At 48.6% G+C, this 16,320-nt stretch overlaps 1 protein-coding gene across 1 annotated transcript; it reads left to right on the top strand.

Moving 5' to 3' along the window:
• Window positions 1–1,772: 1,772 nt before the first annotated feature.
• On the top strand, window positions 1,773–16,255 carry CEACAM18 (CEA cell adhesion molecule 18). The gene is made up of 7 exons (XM_084756997.1): window positions 1,773–1,881; window positions 4,940–5,293; window positions 7,596–7,880; window positions 10,968–11,243; window positions 12,104–12,239; window positions 14,004–14,054; window positions 15,825–16,255. Exons 1-6 carry the CDS (start codon window positions 1,830–1,832, stop codon window positions 14,017–14,019), a joined length of 1,119 nt encoding a protein of 372 aa, XP_084613123.1. The 5' UTR covers window positions 1,773–1,829; the 3' UTR covers window positions 14,020–14,054; window positions 15,825–16,255.
• The last annotated feature ends 65 nt before the right edge of the window (window positions 16,256–16,320 follow it).

The following is a 16,320-nucleotide window of genomic DNA, read 5'->3' on the forward strand; positions in this document are numbered from 1 at the left end:
ATTAAGAAAATGCCTGTGTCAGATTCCCTTTAGGCAAATCTGTAGGACAGTTTCTTGACTAATAATTAATACGGGAGTCCCAGCTCATTGTGGGTGATACACTACCTCAGCACAAGTTGTATTGGGCTGTAGACGAAAGCAGCTGAGTAAGCGATGGGAGGCAAGTGAGCAGCACTTCTTCACGGTCTCTGCTTCAGCTCCTGCCTCCAAGCTTCTGTCTGCCCCAGCTTCCCTTAGTGGTAGATTGTGGCCCAAGATTTGTCATCTAAAATATGCTCTTTCTTCCCCAAGTTGGTCTTGGTATTTTGTCACCGCAGTAGAAAGCAAGTTTGGTCTGTTTACACCAGCACCACGAACAAGGCCATGCCTTGCCCTGTGCTGTCTCCATGGCCGCCCTAAGTGGTGGGAATTTTCTCCTTTGTTTTAAGTAGGGCTCCATCATGTGTGTGGTTTGTTGCCGGCTGTGTTTTGTGTGTGTGATGTGTGTGTATGGTTCCATGAAGTTTCACTTGAGCGGGCCAGTACAGGCCTTGACGAACATGAGGGCATGTGACATGGGGAGTTATTCTGTGGAGAGAAAGAACATAGTCATAATCCGAGGCAAAGCAATCAAAAGATTGATCATGGGGCTGAACACGAAGACCAGATAAAATGGAAGGGAAACCTACATTAAAATGGAATGGTCTTTCACTATCAAGATGGCTCAGCAGGTAACAGTGCTTGACACCAAGCCTGATGACCTGAGATAAATATCCAGGACCCACATACTGCTGCACACCCTCTTAGCTACACATACACTCACATACACACACACACACACACACACACACACACACAGTCACACACTATCACACACACACAGACACACTGTCACACATATGCACACATATACTGTCACACACACAGTCACACATACACTGTCACACACACCATCACACATACACTGTCACACACACCATCACACATACACTGTCACACACACCATCACACATACACTGTCACACACACACTGTCACACATATACACATACACTGTCACACACACACTGTCACACATACACACATACACTGTCACACACACACTGTCACACATACACACACTGTCACACACACACTGTAACACTGTCACACACACTGTCACACATACACATACACTGTCACATACACACACTGTCACACATACACACACATACACTGTCTCACACACACTGTCACATACATGTACATAAACTGTCACACACACTGTCTCACATACACACACATACACTGTCACACACACTGTTACACATACACACACATACACTGTCTCACACACCCTGTCACACACACACTCCATCCCTCCTCCCCTCTCCCAATAAATAAATAAACAAACAAATAAATCAACACACAATGTGTCTACAAACATAACGGCATGTGGAAGGCCCTGGGTTCACACACACAATGCTGTTTGTGGTTGAGAATGTAGCTCAGTGGTAGAGAATTTGCCTACGCTCCAAGGTCCTTTGTTAAATCCCCAGTACTGGGGGGGAAAGTTAAGCAACCAACAGGTATATGATGCTCTTGCCTTTATAACTGCTTTTCTGTATTCCCCAGTTTTTGAGAACTAGCAAGAAGCTGGTGCTGTTTGTGTCATAGCCAGAAAAGAATATTAATAGCTATAGAAGTAAATGCAGAAGGACAATGAGGAGCCATAAAGATAAGGGGTGCTGCCATAGGTCCACCCTCACTGCTGGGCAGAGTCCATGCTAGGAGGAGCCACACTGGAGTCGGGAGGCCAGGGCTGTGACGTTGTGGTGGGACCTGCCGAGCTCTGGAGGACCCAAGGCACTCATGGACTTTTCCAGGCCTAGCTGTAGCCCCTGGAAGTGGCTCGCCCTTGCAGGTAAGAGGAAGAAGAGTCTGTTTTCTGAGGCTGAAGGGAGGGCAACCAAGAGCTCAGCTTGGAAGGGGTAGGAACAGGAAACAGACCTGTTGAGGTATAACCCAGAAGTCCTGTGATGCAAGCAGGAGGAAGAGAATGGGAGAGGGGAGTCTCACCTGGACTGTCAGGCACACACACAGATGGGCATATCTCACCCATAGAGACACGGACGAGACACACTGGCTCAGACATATGTATACACACAGCCACAGCAAGAGCCAGAGAGAGAGGGAGGGAGGGAGGCAGGGGGGAGGGAGGGAGGGAAGGAGAAAGAGGGAGGCAGGGGGGGGGAGGGAGGGAGGGAAGGAGAAAGAGGGAGGGAGGGAGGGAGGGAGGGAGGGAGGGAGCACAGCCCCCTCCACTGACTCAAGCATCAGCGAGTCCCAAGACCTGGTGCTACTTCCGTGAGCTGAGTGACCTCTCAGACTTCTCAGCTGCAAAATACATTTATTTCCCACCGTGTATATAGTGCTGGGCTTTTCTGTGAACAGACTTCCTCCTCAGTTTTAAGAGGTCACAATTTGGGTTTCGCCCGTTTCCTGTTATCACATCATACTCAGCCAGCATCAGCTCCGAGATCCATCCAAGGTTTGGCTGGGCAGCTGAAGAGCCCAGGAAAGGCACGTGCTGAGGACAGAGGCACCAGCCCACCCTTTAGGGACCGTTTCCCAGGAAAACATGACTGCGTGTTCTTTATGCCTGTGGCAGTAAAAGCCTAGACTTACCCACATAAGTCTTTTCCCCAGCTCTGCCTCTCTCTTCCTAACTTAAGCTCAAGAGTAGCAAACGGTTATGGGAGTTACATTAGTAAAAAGAGCAGGTGGGAGGATTTTGGAGACGTGAAAAACCCCACACAAACACAAGCCATCCCCACCACTAGTGCAGCACCCAGGCTGCCAGGGAGTCTTTCAATGCAACAATAATTCATATGTTAATTCAAAGCAACATGAGCCTGAAGACAAGGCTCCCACAGAGAGCGATGTCTTCGCTAGCTGCCCCCACCCCCACCCCCGCCCCGACCCCTTTCCAACTTTAGCTCCTGGAGTCATAAGCGTTATTATAGCCAGTCTATTAGAAGTATGGCCGATGTCATTATGGCACGCTGCTCTGTTTCATTTACTATATAAATAGCAATGCATCTGCTTATGTGTGTGCCTTCCTCAGGAACATGTGCAGACCACACGTATGGTAATTGCATGAGGATATTTACAGCTCCATAAACCCACGACGGCATAAAGTAAAATGATAGGCTTTATTTCAGAGGCTCTGAAGTAATTTAAACCCATAATCTTAGCCCAGCCGAGGACCTCAAAGATATCTATGGTACAGAGGTAAATGGCAAAATATAGGGAGGGCTGGGACCTTTGACACCTGTTTCCACATCTGCAAACATCACATCAAACTTGTAGGCACAAGCTGTGTGGCCTGGTGAACTTGGACCCCCACCTCCCAGCACGCATTCTTTGTTGCTTGGAGTTCTCTGTCTGTCTGGATTCCCTTCCTGCCCAGCGTGGGTCCCTTTCTAACCTCCTCCTTTCTCCAGGGCCCTTTATGTTCCCTGACAGTCCCTGTGATTTGTGCGCCTTGAATATGTCAGTGCTCACCCTGCAGTATGGGGTGGGGTCTCAGGCACCTTTACCTCCCCCCCCCCCCCCCCCCGTAGCCAAACTTCAGGCATTACAGAGTAGAGGATACCAACGTGTGCCTAAGGTGGTAGCAGGTCCTACCCCATCCGCACCCCAGATCTGCAATCACAATTGTGTCGGTCTCAGAGAGGCTCTCCTTCATTTCCCCCCCAGATGGTCATGAGAGCTGTATACCCGGCACAGCCAAGCCCTGTCTGCCTGGAGCTCACAGGTCTGCCCTCAAACTGAAATAGCTGAGTGCTCAAGGCTGGACCAAGGGGCTCTCAGGATGCTAAGACGCCTGGAAGAGTCTCCTGTCCCGGGCTCGTCAGGAGACATCAGAGCTGAGGATGAAGGAGAGTGGGCTGCAAATGGGGAGAGGGGAGCAGGGATCTGTGTGTGTCAGGAATGGGGAACAGCATAGAAGGTTATCGAACAGAGGGGAGCAGGGCCACATCTTGGCATGGTTTGGAGGGTGAGTGGCAAAGCGAAGTGGGTGGGCTGAGGGAGGATGAAGAAAAGATGCCTAAGACAAGGACTGAGGAAGTGGAGGAGGAGGAGGAAGAGGAGGAAAGGGAGGAGGAGGAGGAGGAAGAGGAGGAGGAGGAAATCATCCCTGAACTGGAAACTTTTTAAAGATTTGTTTTATTTTATGTGTATCTGTGTGTGCTCGAGTGTATGTATGTTCACCACGTGTATACATGTATCCATAGAGGCCAGAAAAGGGTATCAGAGACTGTGGAGCTGGAGTTACAGTAGTCGTAAGCCACCCACTACGGGGTTCTGGGAGCCAAAGCCAGGTCCTCTGCAAGAGTAGCAAGTGCCCCTAGCCACTGAGCCAACTCTAGAGTCAGCTGTGCGGGGAACGCTTGCTTCATTTATGGTGTTGGTTCCTTTGGAGTCACTGCAGCAGTTCCTGACAGGAACCGGGCACGGAAGATGTTTTGATTGGTTTAGGTTTCGGTCCAGCGTGTTGGGCGAGCCATGGTGAAACAGCTCAGCTCCCGGCAGCAGCAGGGCGTGGTGGAGGCTAGTCACAGCACAGAGTGCCAGGAGCACAGAGCAGGGCAGGAGCCAGGGGCTGGGCAGGAGCTCTAAAGACTTACCCTTACTGAACTGCTTCCACCACTTAGACCTCGCCCCATACCCTGCCCACCCCCGACACCCCCGCCCCACCCTCACCCCCCATCCCTGCCAAAGACCACAGGCTCCCAAAACGGTGCCACCAGCTAGGACCAAGTGTTCAAAATCTGAGCGACACTGCAGATACAGATTCTGACTGTTACAGAATTGTAAAGAGAATCACCTTGATCTCTCTCGCCCCTTTCCTCCTCTTCCTTGCCCTCCCCCTCCTCCCTCCCCTTTCTCTCCTTTTTCCTCTTTGGCTTCCTCAGCCAGTTTGCTGACCTGTGGGATCTGCCAGGCTTCTGGTCAGATCCTCATCAGCCCAGACTCGCTCACAGGAGTGGAGAAGTACCGGACCGTTCTGACCTTAGAAAACGTCCCAGAAGATGTCCTGGAGTTCCGCTGGTACCGGGGCACGGACAACAGTACAGGAAACATGATTTTCAGCTATACACTTCCCAATACCCGACACCCTGGACCCTTGTACAGTGGTCGCGAGAACGTGACCCGCACGGGGAGCCTGGTGATAAGGAAGTCGGCGTTGAATGATACCGGATACTACACTGCTGAGGTGGGCACTAGCAACGGGACCCAAAGAGCGACTGGCTGGCTCGAGATTCTAAGTGAGTTGGCAAGGCCACCGATTTCTCTAATGGAAAGGGGAAGCTTGTCCTAAGGGCTCCGATAGGGAGAGTCCTGGATGTCTGTCTCTCAGGTGCTTGAGAGTGACACCGGAACACATGAAGATGGCTCTCTAGCCTTCCCTGCAGAGATGGGTCACCAGCATTTCCAGCTCAGTTGCTGGAGAGAGTACTGATTTTTCCACTGTTACATAAATAACATCCACGCTGTAGCGCAGTGATTCTCAACCTTCCTTATTCTGCGACTCTTTAATACAGTCCCTCGTGATGTAGTGACCACCCCAACCATAAAATTATTTCATTGCTACTTCATAACCATGATTTTGCTATGGTTATGAATCATAATGTGACTATCTGATAGGCAAAATATCTGATATATGAACCCCCCAGGATCGTGACCCACAGGTTGAGAACCGCTGTTTAGAGGCTTTAAACACACACACACACACACACACACACACACACACACACACACACACACACACACAAACCGGGGGCTGGAGAGATGACTCAGAGGTTAAGAGCGCTGACTGCCCTTCCAGAGGTCTTGAGTTCAATTCCCAGCAACCATGTGGTGGCTCAAAACCATCTATAATGAGATCTTGTGCCCTCTTCTGGCCTGCAGGCATACATGGGGGCAGAACATTGTATACATAATAAAAATAAATCTTCTAAAAAAAAACCAATTACTTAATTTTATTTATTTTTGTAGTGCTGAGGATTGAATCTAGAGCTTTCTATATGCCAGGCAAGCACTCTACCACTGAGGCACACCCCAGCCACTCACTGGGGATTCTAGGCATGGGCTAAGTCACTGAGATACACCCCTAGCCGGGGCTCACTGTGTTGTGCAAGCTGGCCTAGAACTCTCAGTTCTCCTGTCTTTGCCTCCTGAGTGCTAGGACCACAGATGCGCACAACTACGCCTAGCTTGTTATCACATGACTTCTGTGGGCCGGAAGTTTCTGCATTGTCCTAGCTGAGTCCCCCTGCATCTTGCAAGGTGCAAGGGAAAACTATGTTCTCGTGTGGAGATTTACCTAGGGAACAATCTCCTCCCAGCCTTCTCCTGGGTTGAGGATGAAGTTATTCCCTGGTAGTGTCTGTATGATCATAGACCCAGCCAGTTTTATATTGGTTGCCATGACTGTGGGGCCAAATATCTGGTCACTCACTATAGCAATCTCCTCCATAATAGCGGTAGTCACTCCAGGCCTGGAGAAAGTAGCATGGCTGCCTTGGGGATCTGTCAACTGCAGACAGCTCCCACTGGTGCTGTAGGACCAAGGGGAGAATGTCATTCTCTGAGGACAGGAAGCACCTCTGCTTGTTTCTGGGTCTATACTCTGTGGCCCTCAGCCATATCTGTGTGCCCCAGTTAGCCCATGTGTGGAAAGGAGAAATACCTACCATTTCTTTTCTGTATGTTTGCAGAGAAGTTGGTAAATCGAATGAAACTCAGAGAGTGGGTCTAATTATTATGAGTCGTCCCAAAGCCACCCATTCCAGCTCCTCAGACGAGGGTTCTGGGCTGTACAGAAAATCATTGGGGCGGGGGCGATACTGGGGAGATGGCTCAGTAACTTAAAGCACTTGCCGAGAAAGCTTGAAGGTATGAGTTTGAGTCCTGGGGGGGGGGGGTGTAAGCTGCAATCCCAGCACTCCTAGTGTGTCCATGGAAGCTCATGTGCCAGCTAACTGGGTACACAGAGATGAGCAAGAGGCTGTGCCTCAAGCAAGGTGGAAGGTGAAAACCGGTACTCAAGCTGTCCTCTGTCTCCCACACAGGCTCAGCGGCATGCACGTGTCAGCACTCTCGCCCATAAACACATGTCCTACATACAATGCATGTGCACACACAGAGGGACACAAAACAGCCATTAGGCCACCTATTCATGACCAAGAACTTGCTGTTATTGCAGTTGAGGTACAGGATGGCTCAGGCCCTGCCCAGGGCTGTACAGCTTACTCCCCACCTCTTCCCCTCTCAGTGAAGGCGCTTCTCTTTTTGCCTTGTCTTTGAGCTCTTGTTTTTGTTTTTGTTTTTTGTTGTTGTTGTTTTTGTTTTTGTTTTTCGAGACAAGGTCTCTCTGTGTAGCCTTGATTGTCCTGAACTCGCTTTGTAGACCAGGCTGGCCTCGAACTCACAGCGATCTGCCCGCTTCTGCCTCCCGAGTGCTGGGGAGGCTCTTGACATCTCTCCAACATGGCACATCTTCAACATGTCCCAAGGCTCGAAGAAAGCTGATGCTAATGCCTCTCTTCTTCCTTCTGCTTTCCCTAGAGTTGAGAAGCAATCCAGGCATCTCCACCAACGCCTCAGCCAATGGCAGCGTCCTGGTGGAAGGCATGGATTCGGTGGCTGCCAGATGTCTTACCAACTCCTCGAACATCAAGTGGTATGTGAATTTGGTACCAACTTCAGGCAGTAACCGCATAACGATTTCCCCGGATGGCAAGACTCTGGACATCCACAGGGTCAGTCGCTATGACCGCAGTCTTCAGTGTGCCATAGAAGATTTTCCAGAGATACTTCAGAGAAGTGAGGAGATACCCCTGACTGTGGCCTGTGAGTGAACATGGTAGTGGGAAGCCAGGGCTAGAGTCTACTCTGTATGGAGGGAAAAGGCTGAGCTAGGCTGCAGCCAGCTTGGTGCGGTTAAAATCCCACCTCTGCCTAGTTAGCTCTGTGGGTTCATGACTGCCCTCCCTATGGGGTGTTGCACATTAGGAGAGGGCCGTGATCCCCATTCTGAGATTAGAAACGGCCAGTATGAGTTTCTTGAGGTTTTGTTTTTTCTTACATCCTTCCTTCCTTCCTTTCTTTCTTTTTTGGGGCTGGGAAAGTGCTATTCTCAAACAAGCATGAGGACCCATGACATATGCACAAGTGCTGAGTACGGTGGTGTGTGCCTGTAATCAGGACTAGGGAGGGAGGGACAGATGGCTGGCTGGGCCTCACTAGATGAATTCCAGCTCAGGAAGATACTCTATCTCTTTCCGTTGTTTGTTTTGTTTCTTTATTTGTTTTTTTTAAATAGAGAAAAAGAAAGGCCATGGTGTTGAGTGTGTGAGGAGGTGGGGAGGATCTGGGAGGAATTGGAAGAAGAGAAAATTGTAGTCAGAATATAGTGCATGAAAACAATTTTTTCTTTTTTCTTTTTTTGGTTTTTCGAGACAAGGTTTCTCTGTGTAGCCTTGGCTGTCCTGGACTAACTTTGTAGACCAGGCTGGCCTCGAACTTACAATGATCCACCTGCCTCTGCCTCCCGAGTGCTGGGACTAAAGGCGTGCGCCACCATGCCTGGCTCTTGAAAACAAATTTTTCAATAAAAATAAAGATGTTTTGAGTGACTGAGGAATGCATGTGATGTTGACATCTAACCTATATATGTAAATCATATATGCACCCACACCTTCATGTACATGTCTCTGAATCTAGCACAACACACACACACAGACACACACACACAGACACACAGACACAGACACACACACACACACACCCTGAGGCTTAGATTTTTCAAAAACCTACTTTATTTAGGGTTCTTAAACACTTCTACCTCGCTTCCAACCCACCACCCAGAGGTGGGAGGGGACAAAGGTTAATGAGGGCAGGGAGTATGGAGGTTTTTAGACGTAGTTCCTTGGGGCAATTCCAGTCTGCATTGTCAGGACACCAACAGTCCAGTTCAACAGAAAACAGCAAACAGGAAGACGAATCAGCATCAGTGATCCGGCAGAAACAGCCAGGCCCCACTGAATCGCCACGAATCAGTGGACTCAGCCAGGGAACCACAAGAGGCTCTCTTAAGTGTTTCTCTCTGTGAAGTGAAGACCAGCGAAGACCAGTGAAGAACAGCGAAGACCAGTGAAGACCAGTGAAGACCAGTGAAGAACAGCGAAGACCAGCAAAGGCCAGCGAAGACCAGCGAAGACCAGCAAAGCAATGTAAATCATTGCTCGGCATAGCAATGCCAAAGGATTCTCTCACTGTCCGTGGGCTTCTATATATATCCTCTTTTCAAAGTCCACCCACAGATGTTTTCAGCTGATCAAAATCACACCCCCTCACCACACACACACACACACGAGATAACTAGCAACAAAACATCATATGACGACACAACTGAGTCTTCGAAGAAACCAGAAACTTCCACTTCACACACACACACACACACACACACACACACACACACACACACACACACAGAGAGAGAGAGAGAGAGAGAGAGAGAGAGAGAGAGAGAGGAGGGGGAGAGGGAGAGGGAGAGGGAGAGGGGGAGGGGGAGGGAGAGGGGGAGGGGGAGGGAGAGAGAGAGAACAGATTACAATCAATCTTTTACTATTTTTATTTCAAATCACAATTTTACCTTTTTTATCTGCTTTTATTTGTGTGTATGTGTATGTGTCTGTGTTAGCTCTCCTGAAGATGGAATTCCAGGCAGTTATGAGCCATCTGACATGGATGGGGGTGCTGGGAACCAAACTCCAGTCCTCTGCAAGAACAGCGAGCACTCTTAGCCATTGAACCATCTCTTTCCTCCTCAGTTATGCTTAGATGAGTATTTAGTTATCACCTCTCTGAAACCATCAGATCTCTTCACTAATTTTGTTGTTTTCTTTTGTGTTTAAGAAAATCACCTTCAATATTTAGTCTCACTCCAATGACACTGATTATAATACCTTAAACAGCAAGTAGGATTTTACAACTTTTTAAAAAAGATTTATTTATTTATTATTATGTATACAGTGCTGCATGTACACCTGCAGGCCAGAAGAGGGCATCAGATCTCATTATAGATGGTTGTGAGCCACCATGTGGTTGCTGGAAATTGAACTCAGGACCCATGGAAGAGTGAGTAGTCAGTGCCTTTAACCTCTGTGCCATCTCTCCCGCCCAGATTTTACAACTTAATCATGATGTGAGATGCAGTTCAGTGACATAGTCCCAGAACAGAATCCCCCAGTAAGGGGTTGGAGTGTGGCTCAGGGGTGGCGCCCTTCCGCCTAGCATCCAGGAAGCCATGTGATCACAGCAGCAACCACAAACACGAGGAACTCAGAAACACCCACTCGGAATCTTTCAGCAGCCAGAACTGTCTTTCACATTTATCTTCAACCGAAAATCATAATCAGCATCTCTAATGAGTTTCACATTTTTGTTAGGAACTGCTCACTGTCCTAAGATGAAGGCTGTGATCCCATCTAGAGGAACCTAGTTCTCAGGAAGACAGACAACCTTTGACCTCTATGCTACCATTTATAGGTTCCAGGCAGGAGCCAAGACTGGGAACCCAAAGACTGTAGCTAAGCCCCAATTACTTGCTGCTGTTTTATGAACAGAACACTCGAACCCTCTTCCTGTCCTCTGAGATTTGCATCTGTAGGATGAATAATTTATGGAACCAAATGGCATGAGCTTTGTAGATTACACATAAGCTCTGAAATATGGACAGAGCTTAGCTTGTTTCCTGACACACAGTTAGCATGATGGCTACCAAGGTTTAGGCCACAGCAGGCACTACCTTTACTGGTGTTTCAGTTGTTGCCTGGGGTGGGCTCATTGTGCACAGTGGGACACCTTGTGTTTACAGGGCAGAACGCCATCCCAGAGGGACCAGACGTATAGCTGTGGTCTCCCTTGTCTCTGCAGATGGGCCAGACTATGTGTCACTGTGGACCCAGCCCAATGTCTTTGATGGTGTGCTGACTGCTGCCATTGGTTCCAGTGTGCAGCTGGAATGCACCTGCTTCTCCAGGCCAGAACCCAGGTACCACTGGATCCATAACGGCTCCCTCCTAAGCGTCTCAGAGGAGAACATGACCCTCCCCAGTCTGAAGTGGGAGCAAATGGGCACTTACCGGTGTATTGTGGAGAACACAGAGACCCAGCTGGCCTTCTACAGGGAATTCACCATCCAGCCACCTCGTGAGTGCAACCACCAAAGCTCTCTAAACTTTCCCTGCCGTATGGTTTGGTCTAAGCAGTGCCCATGTCAGGAGGAGGCCCATCTCCTGCTTCACCCCAGCTTCTGGTGACATAAAAGGACTGGCACCAGCAAAGGACATACCAGGATCCAAGTCCTCAGTACAAAGGGGATTTATTTACCCCAGAGGAACAAAGGGAGGGGAATAAGAGACAAAGAGAGGAGACAGAAGATGAGGGAGAAGGAAAAAGGAGCTGAGTGCATAACCCAAGGCCCCACAGCTGATGGAAAAATGGAGAGACTCCTTTAACAAGGTGCTCTGACCCCACAGCCTGTGGCCCTTCATGTATCCGTATGGTACCTCCCAGAGGAGAAAGTAGGAAGAGAGGCAGGAGTTCAGACAGTGCAGAAGTAGATGTCACTCGTGGTTTTAAAACCAGGAACTTGGGGGCAATTTTGCAAACGAGGAAAACACCCCTTTCTTCCCAGCAGCCTCTCAGCTCAGTCAGCTGCTGCAAGAAGAGAAACTGACATGATCAGGGAGAGAGGGCAGCAAGCAGTGGGGACTCAGGCCGAAGGCTTGACTCAGTAAAGTGCTTGCTGGACAAGTCCTGGGGAGCAAGCCGCTAATTAGCAATCCTCTTGGCCTCTGCTGCAGTTCCTGCCTCCAGGGTTCTGCTTGAGTTCCCGGTCCTGCCTTGCCCTCATGATAGACCGGAAGATAAAATAAACCCTTCCCTCCCCCAGTTGCGCTGGTCGTGGCGTTACACCACAGCAATAGCGACTCTGGGAAAGACAGCGAGCGGAAGACATGAGTTGAGTCAGTGTGATGTCCTCATGTCCTGTTGTCCTCTCCATCCAGGACCTCTGCCAACTGTCCACAGAGAGTTCTACATCTCAGGGTCTTTGGTGATATTTCTCATCATATTGGCATCCCTGGGCAGTGCCTACATCTGTGGGATGCTCGTCTACAGCCTGTTTATACTCTGCTCCAGAAGGTAACGATCATTCTACATCATGGAGACACAGCCAGATGGAGAGACTGGCCAGGAACTGGACACAAGGGTTCAGATGAGGCAGGCACATAGAGTCCCAGCACCAGCAGCTAGTGGAAGAGCAGGGCTCGGGATGTGGGAGCCAGAGACACACGCTGGAAGATGAAAGGCTGCATTAGTCATGTTCCCTGTAGAGTGGAACCCTTCTCAGCTTCAGACTGCCTGTGTTTAGGAGAGTAAGTTATTTGAGACAGGGGCAGACGGCTATCTTGTGCCTGGTAGGTGTTGAGTATCACCCCGGGGACCTGACCACTAGATACCAGCAGTTAAACCCACCACCACTCTGGTTTTGATAGCTAGAAAATATCCCCAGGTCAGATTGGGGCGGGGGTCGGGGGGACACACAGAACTGCCCTGGCATGAAATTCAGTATTAGAAATAATAGTGATGGGGCTGGAAAGTATCATGGTGGTAAATTCTTCCTATTAAAGAATGAAGACTGAAATTTATACCCCCCAACACCCATGTAAAAACCAATCGTGGCAGCGTGTGCCTGTAATCCCAGCACCAGAGGATGTGATGGCAGGTGTATTCCAGGGGCTGACTGGCCACCCACCAGTCCAAAGGAAAGGTTAAGCTCTAGGTTCAGTGAGTGGATCTGGATAGACAGGCACACACGCTTTATCCTAGCACTTGGGAGGTAGCGGGCTGGTGGGTCTCTGTGGGTTCCAGGCTAGCCTAGTGTACAGAGTGAGCACCAGGTTAGCAAGGGGATACATAATGAGACGGTGGTGTTATAGTGGTGGTGATGATGGTGAAGACAGTGGTGATGGTATCAGCCAGCTCTCCATCGCTATGATGGAATACCCGGACACATCTTAGACCCCAGTCTCAGAACTTTCAGGTCATGTCAGTTGTCCCTACTGTTACTGGACTTGTGCCAAAGCAACACATTCTGGCTTCTCATCTTGTGATGAGCCAAAAACAAAGACGGGGGAAGGTCTGGGCTTCAATCCTCCCTTCAATGCTACCCCCTCCAATAACCTACTTACTTTCACTAGGGCCTACATCTTCAGGGCTTCACAATTCTCAATACTTTAGGGACTTTGTATTCGTAGTCCTAAAGGAAACATTCTAAATCCAATATACATCAGAAATTATGGTGATGAAGGTGCCACTACTACTGATGATGGTGATGATGATAACACTGATGTGGCAACAGTGCTCTTGGGTTTTTGCTTGTGAGCTTAGACTTTAGTGGTTGAGCCATCTCTCCAGCCTGTGGTCACAGTACTGTCAGAGAGCCGGCTTAGTGTAGGCGAGTCTGTGGAACTGGCAGAAGTCCTCCATGATTTCTGCTGTACTTCTTTGGTTGTGAGTTTCTCTGCTGGGGGTCATGCTGTGTGGAAAGGCAAGCAGGCTTGCCTTCAGTTTCCCACCCTGGGTTCCCTCAGTGACGGACTGTGATCTGGACTTGGTCACGGAAACAAACCCTCTCTACCCCTACATTGTTTTGGTCTGGGTGTTTTACCACAGCAATAGCAGTGAAACTAGAACAGGTGGGTGATGCGAATTATTTTTCTGACATTAAAATTAACTAATATTAAAAAGTATGAGTGGAAATGTTAGTAGAAACTCTGGGCACAGATGTTAAGCCCCAGGTTCATCTCTTGCACAGGCACGTGTGTATGTAGTGGGAGGAGTTGGCCCCTTTGTCTATTTCTTTCCCAGGACTTTAGGAATACAAGATGTGATTTCTTCCCACAGGAGAAGCCTGGAATAAATGTCCATAGCAGACCTGGAGGACAACCCAGCCAGGTACGGTGAGGGAGAGAGAGAGAAGGGAGAATGAGTGTCCCATGGGAAGCAGCTGAACTGGACCAACAGAAGTGTCTCTGGAACATTCTGGGGAGGGTACCATCCAGTCTCAGTGAGCTGAAGAAGTCTAAGCTTCCTGATGAACCAGAAGACTCTCTGTGGGACCTGGACAAGGAGTGACCTCACAGGCAGCCTGGCCGTTAGCAGCACCATCTGCCAATCAGAGCTGGCCAAGCTGGGGTGGGGTCACGTGAGAGCTCCAGGCTCTCCCCCTAGACCTCTCCCCCCTCCAGTGTTTCCAACCTCACATCCTTTCTCTCACACTAGGGAATCTTTTTTTTTTTAATTTACTTAATTTATTCAGATTACATTTAAATTTTTATCCCATCCCTTGTATCCTCCCATTCCTCCTTCCTTCCCACTTTCACCCTATTCCCCTGTCCTAGGTCTGTGACCGAGGGGGACCTCCTCCCCCACTATATGGTCATAGGCTATCAAGTCTCCTCTTGGGAGCCTGCTTATTCCTTTTCTGAGTGCCACCAGGCCTCCCCAACAATGGGAAGTGGTCAAATATGGGGCACCAGAGTTCACGTCCGAGTCAGTCCCCGCTCTCCACTCAACTGTGGAGAATGTCCTGTCCATTGGCTAGATCTAAGAAGGGGTTCGATGTTTACTGCAAGTATTGTCCCTGGTTGGTGCAATAGTTTGAGCAGAACCCCTGGGCCCAGATCAGCCCATCATGATGTTCTTCTTATAGGTTTCTAGGACCCTCTGGATCTTTCTGTTTTCCCATTCTCTCATACTTCTCTTGCCTAGAGTCCCAATAGGATGTCCTCACAACTATCCCAATCTCCTGGTAACACTAGGGAATCTTGAAAGACTCTTTGAAGATGCCCACATCAATTTTGCCAGTGACATAGAAATGAAGCAATTTTAAGTTCAGACAATTGGTGTCACCCACTCCAACAAGGCCACATCTCCAATAATGCTGGTCCCTATGAGTCTATAGGGGCCATTGTCACTCAAACCACCACACTGTCTCAAAAAACGAACTAAACCAAAAGGTATAGTTTAATCAATGGTGACAGGTGTGATGTGTATGGCACAAATACAGGTTCAGTCCAGTTTTATGTTCACATGCAAGTGAAAAAAATTGCAAAAATGTTAAGTATTTTCATTGTTTCCTCTTATGTTAGTTTCTTTATGTTTTGTGTTGTAAAGTGCTTTTCTCTCATGAAGTATGTACACTGTTTTTAAAAATCAGGAACGGAAAACCAAATAAGATGCTCTTCGCAGCTCCTCAGCATCCACGGGGCTTTTCTTTCTTTCTTTCTTTCTTTTTTAATTTAAAAATTTTAAAATATTTTATTAATTTATTCATATTACGTCTAAATTTTTAGCCCATCCCTTGTATCCTGCCATTCCTCCCTCTCTCCCCCTGTCCCCTACTCCCCTCCCCATAGTGTGCGGCTTTTCTTAGCTGTGCTCATTAGTGCATCCCAAAGAGCAAAGCAGAGTTGAGCAGAATCTCTGTCAAATTGTCTGTCATCTTTCTCTCTACCATCCGTCTATCTGTCTGTCTGTCTGTCTGTCATTTACCTGCCTTTCTATCATTATCTGTCTGCCATCTCTATGTCTCTATTCTCTATCCTCTATCTCCTGTCTTCTGCCCATCATCTATCTACATGTCTCCCAACCCTTTCCTGTCTGATGTCTGTCTATCATCCGTCTATCCATCTAGTTTGGTTTGAATGTACATTGTCCCCACAGGCCCATATATTTGGAGACTTTGTACCCGGCTGGTGGCAATATTTTGTAAAGTCATGGAACCTTTCAGACATGTGGCCCAACCTGTAGAAGTCTGGAGCTGGGCCTGGAAGACGATGCCTACTTCTGGTTCCAGAAAACCGGGGCCCACTGCTTCCTGATCCATCAAGACAAGGCACACCCTGTCTTGCTCACCGTGTTGCCTTCCTCACCACAACAGACTAAAACCATGGGCAAGAATAAACCTTTCCATTTTCCACGTTTCTGTCAGTGTTTTGTCAACAAAGACAAATAAAACAGACAGCATGAGAGTAGAAGAGGGATTGTCTGGGCAGAGAAAGGGGACTAGCAGCTAACGGGAGGCGGACAGGAGAAGGCGAAGAGAATGAACGTGGCCAAAGCATGGGATGCACTTGGAAGAAAATGTAGCAAAACCTATCACCGTGTAAATAACATATGCCATTTTTAAAAAATAAAAATTCAATCTAAAAAAAAAAAT

This window comes from Acomys minous, assembly GCF_964271855.1.
Source record: "Acomys minous genome assembly, chromosome: 2".
NCBI lineage: Eukaryota > Metazoa > Chordata > Mammalia > Rodentia > Muridae > Acomys > Acomys minous.